This window comes from Monoraphidium neglectum (genome assembly GCF_000611645.1).
Source record: "Monoraphidium neglectum strain SAG 48.87 unplaced genomic scaffold scaffold02257, whole genome shotgun sequence".
In the NCBI taxonomy this organism is placed as follows: Eukaryota; Viridiplantae; Chlorophyta; class Chlorophyceae; order Sphaeropleales; family Selenastraceae; genus Monoraphidium; species Monoraphidium neglectum.
This window is the reverse complement of record NW_014011371.1, coordinates 1-6,912: the sequence shown is the minus strand read 5'-3', so window position 1 is coordinate 6,912 and position 6,912 is coordinate 1. Positions and strand designations below refer to the sequence as shown.

Sequence of the window (6,912 nt, the reverse complement as noted above, 5' to 3'; positions counted from 1 at the left end):
GCCTCGTTGCTGACTACTTTGACGTCGGCCTCGGCGCGGATGAGCTTTTTGACGCGCGACCACGGCAGCGTCTGCGGGGCAAGGCGGCGCCGGGCGTTGCGAGGACGACCCGCTACAGGGCAGAAGGTGCAGACGCTGTGCAATCATTGACAAAGCAGATGTCGGCGTAGCATTCTGATGTCCACACCGTAAATCAGCACCAAGCACTGGGTCCAGGAAATGGCCGACGCTCCACTTCAACATCGCGCGTTGCTGCACCCACCAGGCCGCCCTCCTTGCTGCCGTGTGCTGATGGCGAAGCTGCCTCCCCGTCCGCATGCTCATCATGATCCTCCACCTCCACATGCTCCTCCGCCATTGGGCGCAAACGCGGTCTCAACGACAGTGAGAAATTGATTATTTGAGTACGTCGCGTTCTCAAAGTGATATTTGCAGCACCGTTCTTGCATATGTCTTGACATTGAACAACTACACTTCAGGGATGACATCTCGGTGATCTGATGATCTGAGCGCGTAGATCCCAGCTGTTCAGTACATTCAAGCCCAAGCAATGGCGCCCCGGCTGATGCATATTTTGGGCGAACTGACAGCACAACCGCCTAACAACGTGGAGGCAGCGGCAGAGCTGCTGACTCTAGTGCAGGCCGCTGACGCTGGCGATGCTGCTGCTTGCACCATGCTGGGCACTGCTGGAGGCGTGCAGCAGGCCGCACGGGTGCTCGCGGCGGCGTCCGCCCGCGTGGATGCACCAATGCAGTGCTCTACGCACGCCGTGCTCGCGATGCTGCGCCACGCCGTGTGCCGACCACCAACCCGCAGCAGCACGGCCCTGCGGGCAGGCGCTCCCGCAAGGCACAAGCGCCCACCGCGGGCGCCAGCATCAACAGACCGCCTGGAGGATGTCGGCCAGAAGCTGCTCGCTGCCTTTGGCAGCCCCGACGTGCCCGACCCCATGCTCGGCCTCAAACGTCCCACGAGCGAAGAGGCGGTGTGGCGCTTCGGGGGCAAAACATTTGACGCCCACGCGCCCGCCGCGGTCGCGGCGGCCGGGATCATCTTCAAGACGCCGGGCGCGGCCGCCGCCGTGGCCGCAGTGGCCGCGGGCGCGGGCGTGCCGTCGGAAGTCCGCGTCGACGCGCTCCTGCTGCTGGCCGGCGTGGCCGCGGCAGCGCGGTTGCTGAATCTCAGCGATGGGATCGGCGCAGTGGGCGCGGCGCCGCCCGAGCTGCTGCTGGCGATCGAGCAGTGGGCGGACGAGCAGGGCCGCGGCAGTGGCAGCGGTGGCAGCGGTGGCGGCAGTGGCTGCCGCGGCGCTGTGCATGCTGCGGCGGAGGGCGCCGGCGGCACGTCCTGCTGCAGCGGAGGCGCGCCCTGGGAGCTCTCAGACGCGGCCTGCCTCGTCATCGACGCGGCGGCGGCGGCGCCGGCCGGCGCGGCAGCCGTCCTCGCCCGGCCCCGGTTGGTGCGCTGGCTGCTACCCCTCGCGCAGCGCCCCGAGGCGTGCCCATCCATCCCGGCGCTCAGGTGAAGGCACGTGGTCAGGGGCAGCAGTTCTGCATATGCAGCACCCCCGGCTTGAGCAGCGGAAGCGCTTGCCCCACTCTTCTGACCCTGCGGGCCTGCCCAAACACGTGTGAGGCGCCGCCAGACCGGCGCCTGACTCTGTCGCTCGCTCGCCGCCCACGCCGCAGGGCGCTCGCAAATATCATTATGACAGCCGCGCTGCCGCGCGGCGCCGGCGCGGCCGCTGCCTGCGCGCCGCTGCTGCCGGACACCTTCGCCGCGGCCACGCACGCGCTCGCGCGCGCGTGCGGCCTCGAAAGCCGCGGCCGGAGCGGCGCCACCGGGGCCACCGCCGACGCGACAGTGTTCCTGGCGCTGCGGCTGCTGTCGATGTGCGTCGGTGCCAACGGGGGGCTCAACCTCCCCCGGGAGCGCTTGCTCGCAGAGCCCGGCCTCGCGGCCAAAAACATGGCCGCGCTCGTGGCCGCGCTGGCGCCGCCGCGGCGCGGCTGCGTCCAAGGGGACACTCTGGTCGTGAGCGTCGTCCTGGGCACCTTTGCGGAGCTATCGAAGCGCGGCGGCGCAGACGCAGATCTGCTGATCGCTGCAGGTGCAGCGGCCGCCACGCGGCGGGCGCTCGATGCGCTGCGCGCGGGCCTGCCGCGCTCTGGGCAGGCGTGCCTGTCGAATTTCGTCGCGCAGGAGGCCGAGATTCTCTGCTTTCTGGCAGCCCCGGCCGGCGACGCCGGCGTTGGCAGCAGCAGCATCAACAGCAGCGCAAGCGGCGGCGGCGGCAGCGGAGGAGGATGCAACGGCGGCAGCTGCGGCGGCGGCGGCGTTGAGCCCGGGGCGCAGCGGCAGCAGGCGTCTCAGGCGCAGCTCGAGGCCCTCGAGCATCTGCTTTCGCTGGTGCTGGCGTGCCCGCGCGAGCGCTCGACGCTCGACCTGTGCACGGCGATGGGGGCGGCCAACCGAGTGCTCGTAGCCCGCCCCGCCCTGCGGCAGCCTGCGGCGGAGCGCGCTGGTTTTCTGGCCGCGCTCACCGACGCCGCGCTCTTTGATGCCGCGCCGGGCTGCCCAGCGTACGCGGCGTACTACAAAGCTCTTTGCCTGTCGCAGGGCGAGGAGGCGAGCGAGGACCCGAGCGCCCCCGCCACGTCAGCATGCGACGCGGTGGGCATCCTCGGGCTCCTGGCTGATGGCAGGCCCCACAGCCCCTCAGTTGTACAGAGTGTGAACTTCCGCGTGGTGGATGACATCGCGCACCAACGCGGCGGCGGCGCGGGCGGCGGCGGCGGCGAGCGGCTCGGCTATGGGAGGGGTGTGGCGCTCATGCTGGCGAAGATTGGCCGCGGCAGCGGCGCGGCGCACGGCGGCGCTGCTGCGACGCCTGCCGTAGTGCGGGAGGTCTCGGCGGCGGCGCAGGCTCTGGGGAGCCACGGGCAGCGCGCGCGGCAGGCCGGGTCCCCCGGCGGCGGCAGCGGCGCGCCGGCGGCGCCGGCGCCCGTGGCAGCGGCGCTGACAGCTGCAGCGGACGGAGCGGGCGGCCGGGTGGCCTGCGCCGCCTGCGGCAGGACACAGCAGCAGTCGGCCTCTGGGAAGCTTTCCAAGTGCTCGCAGTGCAAGCAGGTGCGCACGCATAGCCTTGAAAGTGGAGGAACTGGGTCGAATCCAGGGCTGACATCTCGGAGCGTCCCCACCTACCAGACCGCCTTGCGATGCGTGCAGCTGCGCTTGTGCGTGCTGTCCAACAAGGCGCCCAGCTGCGCACTGTGCCGCGAATTTATCAACTGCTCCCGGCGGCCTTTGCAGGTGTCCTATTGCTCCAAGCAGTGCCAGAAGGACCACTGGCGCGCGGGGCACAAGGCGGCGTGCTGCAGGGCATGACGCGCGCGCGTGCGCGCTTGCCGGCGGCGCGCATGGCCGCCCGCGTGCGCGCCACTACGCGACCGGACACCTGTCAATTCACCATCAGTTGCTGGGGTGCGGGCCCCACCCACCCCAATTCGGATTCGCTTGCTGCGGCCATGTCATGCAGCTGTTTGCCTGTGAATGAGATGCAGACAGGATCTGCTCAAACCTTGGATTTTCGCCGCAGTTTTGCCTGCGACCGCTAACAAACCCAACCTGTTGTTGACCACAGCCCAAGGGCTGGGCCGAGCATTTGGCACTCACATTCTGAGCTGCAGCCCTTGCAAAGGCATAATGCCGGCAGCCGGCTCCTGTTGAGTTGTGCGCCGCCTATTGGTGTTGTCGCGGGATCGGCAATCGCGGCGCGTTGTGTGCGCCGTGCGGGCCCCGTTGCCGCGTATCATCTTGTGCGCATGCACAGAATCTCACCATTCATACCCGGTCAACGCCAGCCGGCTCGGGGCTGCTCCCCTGGTAAAGTTGGTACTGGATCACCTCAGATGACACGACTCCCTGTGGTGCTTGAGGCCAGAGCGCAAGAGGGGACAGCCTCAGCTTTCAAGATAGGGGCCCAACCACTCACAACCCTGGTTCGTGCGCGGCGACGCTGGGCGCGGGGCGAAGCTGTGCCCCACCATGCCGCCCCAGAGAGCACAACACGATCAATAGCAGCTGATTTCACCAATGCACCTCTAAAAGGGTCTGCCATAGGCGGGTTGTCGCCGGCGACGCCGGCGGGTAACCAGGTGTCAGCATTGCAGGGCGAGCAAGCGCAAGCCCTGTGCAATTGGGCCTGCCCCGCACCAATCTCTTGTTACCCCGGGATCATATATGACACCCTCACTGGTCTGACGTGGTTTGATGCGGGCAGTCGCTAAGTGATCACGCCACGAGGCCACCCTTTCGCCGTGCACTTTGCAGGTTTGGCCCAAAGCAGCGGTGCAGAGCTGGATTTCATGGAGGACGATCCCGTGCAGGGGCTCTACGATGGGGAGGCACTGCTTGAGCGCTTCAAAGAGCTTTTAGGCGACCTCTACATAGATGCCAGCAGACTGGAGTTCATATCCGAGCTGGGGGTTGGAGAGCTGTCCCTTGTGGAAAGGGGACTGTACTACGCCCCCACCGGCGGCCGGGTGCGTTCACTCATCGCCGCGCCTGGCGCATATGCGCCCTCTGTAGCCCCTGCCTGCTCCTGCGGCCGGTCCAGGCTTAGGCATACTCCAGCGGCAAGCCCCTGTGGCGTGCCGGTGTACCATGAGGCACACCCGCTGCCAAATCTCCTTCTGCCCACCCGCCACGCCTGGGATTCCATGTGACCCAGGTCAAACCCCCACCTCGCCGCCCCCTCATTTCGGCCCGCCCCCTCGGCGGCGATCGTCACCGTTACATGCTGTCTTCAATGCAGCCCATGAATGTGGTGGTGAAGGGCTACTCGCCCCACGTGATCGCGACGCCGGAGGACATGCACGCGCTGCTGGAGGAGGCCCGAAACATCCAGCGGCTGCACCACAGGTGATGCGTGCCCCCGCCCTCCCCCCCTCTCACACACACACACATACACACACGTGCACGCGCAGATCACCCGCGCCGCGCCAACCACGGCCGCCAGCGAGGCACAATGGCCCCGCAGCGCCGCGGCACCCCCTGCTGCCGGGGCTGCGGCCGCCCGGGCCGCGCCACGGCGGCGGGCGGACAGTTTGGGACGGAGTGAGCAGCGCCTGCCTCGGGCGTCTCCCCTGACTGTCCGCCGCGCGCCCCGCGCTCCATGCCCCCAGGCACCTGGTGCGTTTGCACGGCCTGGGATGCTTCCACCACGCCAGCCCTGAGGACCTGCGGGGCAGCCTATTCATGGTTGAGGAGTTTGTGGGCACCATGTCCCTCAAGGCAATCCTGAAGTGAGGGCCGCGGCAAAATCGGAGGCTCCAGGCGCCATCCTGGAGCGTCGGGCGTTTCGTGAGGGGGCCAACGGGGTCGCCTTGTGCTAAGGAGTGCAATCCGATCTTGTGCAGCAGCCGCTGGGGAGCATGGATGCCCGCCAGCCGGCTTGGTTGTGCTGGGGCCAGACGCTGTGCACACCGCGCACTGGTCGCCTTGCCCCGCTCCCGCCCCCAAACAGGCTGCAGCGGCGCACCAAGTGGCGGTGGCTGTACACAATGCAGACAGCCCTGCGCTGGGCCGCGGCGCTGGCGAGTGCGCTCGCGGCGCTGCATGCGGCCAACCCGCCTTACATCCACGGCGACGTGAAGGTGCGGGCCAATATGCAGGGGGCGCAGCAGGGGCACGGCAGCACCCTTGACGCTGCAGGGACCGGTGGGGCGCGGCAGCACCCATTTTGTGGCAGGGACCGGCGGGGGCGCAGCAGCACCCTTGTTGCGGCAGGGAGCTGCGCAGACGCCGCGCGAGGGGCCGGACGGGCGCGTTGCCGCGGCGGCTGGCTCATCTGGACGTGGCCCCTTGCTGCCGGCGCCATGCTTGCCCCCTCTGGCAGCCATGGGTGCGTCGATGCGGCCGCCTCGATTTACAGCTCCGCATGCCGTCTCACCGTGCATCAACCCCCCCCCCCTTCCCCCCCAATCTCTGCTCTCTCAGGCCATCAATGTGTTTTTGACCGACACCATGAGCGTCGACAACGCCATCGCAAAGCTGGGGGACCTCAAGCCGCACAGGTTGGCGGGCTGCCGGCCGTCCTCCGGGTCCCCTCCAGCCCTGTAGCAGCGGCGGCGCAGCCGCTGCTCGCCAGCCCACTGCGCCCGCGGCGCCCCCACCAACGCGCGCCTCGTCGCGAGGGCGCCCCCCACCCGCGGCGGCGCCCGCCTTCGCCGGCCACGCCTAGAGCTGACCACGCGCGCGGGCGCGCCGTCTCGTCATCCGTGATATCCAGGCACGTGTACGACTTGTCGCCCAGCCTGCTGCACGAGCACCAGGAGGCGACAATTGAGCTTGAACAGCAGTCCCTGCGGCGCGCGGCCCTGAAGGAGCGCTCCAAGAAGGCAGCGGCGAAGTGGCAGGGCGGCAAGCCGCTGGGGCGCAAGAGCGTGGACGCGGCGCGGGCGGAGTGGGAGTCGCACGTGAGAGGCGGCTCTGTTTTTTTGGGAGTGTTTGGGGCTGGTGGGGCGGCTGAGGGGGCTGGGCAGGGATGGGGAGGCTTGAGAGGCGAGTTGGGAATGCAGCGACTGCGCGGCGCCGGCGCCACCTGACCAGCCGACGAGGCGGTGTCGGTTCGTCCGCGCTTGGGAGTGGCCTCGGGGCGCCCCTGCGCGGCAAGCTGTATCCCGCCGCCGCTGTTCCCCATGCCGACCCCCACAGACCGCGGGCAGCAGCGACTGCGACTCGGGGTCGTTCCGCAGCGGCAGCTTCGCCGATTTCCGACGCCCGAGCCTCGAAGGGGCCGGCGCCGCCACCGGCTCGTTGTCGCTCCCAGGGGGCAGCACCCCCCGCGCCTCCGCCGCCGCGGCGGCCGCGGCGGCCGCCGCGCTGATCCTGCCCGTGCCGGAGGAC

At 69.0% G+C, this 6,912-nt stretch overlaps 2 protein-coding genes across 2 annotated transcripts; both read left to right on the top strand.

Annotated features, from left to right (window-relative positions):
• Positions 1-550: 550 nt before the first annotated feature.
• MNEG_10292 (hypothetical protein) lies at positions 551-3,390 on the top strand (the record flags this gene model as incomplete). Its single annotated transcript, XM_014041237.1, has 3 exons — positions 551-1,524; positions 1,692-3,132; positions 3,316-3,390. 3 exons carry the CDS (start codon positions 551-553, stop codon positions 3,388-3,390), a joined length of 2,490 nt encoding a protein of 829 aa, XP_013896691.1.
• Positions 3,391-4,370: 980 nt separating this feature from the next.
• Positions 4,371-6,900, top strand: MNEG_10291 (hypothetical protein; the record flags this gene model as incomplete). The annotated part of the gene is made up of 7 exons (XM_014041236.1): positions 4,371-4,547; positions 4,820-4,926; positions 5,190-5,309; positions 5,531-5,660; positions 6,004-6,080; positions 6,296-6,482; positions 6,721-6,900. Coding segments are annotated over 7 exons (978 nt in total), but the record flags the coding sequence as incomplete, so codon positions are not given.
• Positions 6,901-6,912: the final 12 nt, after the last annotated feature.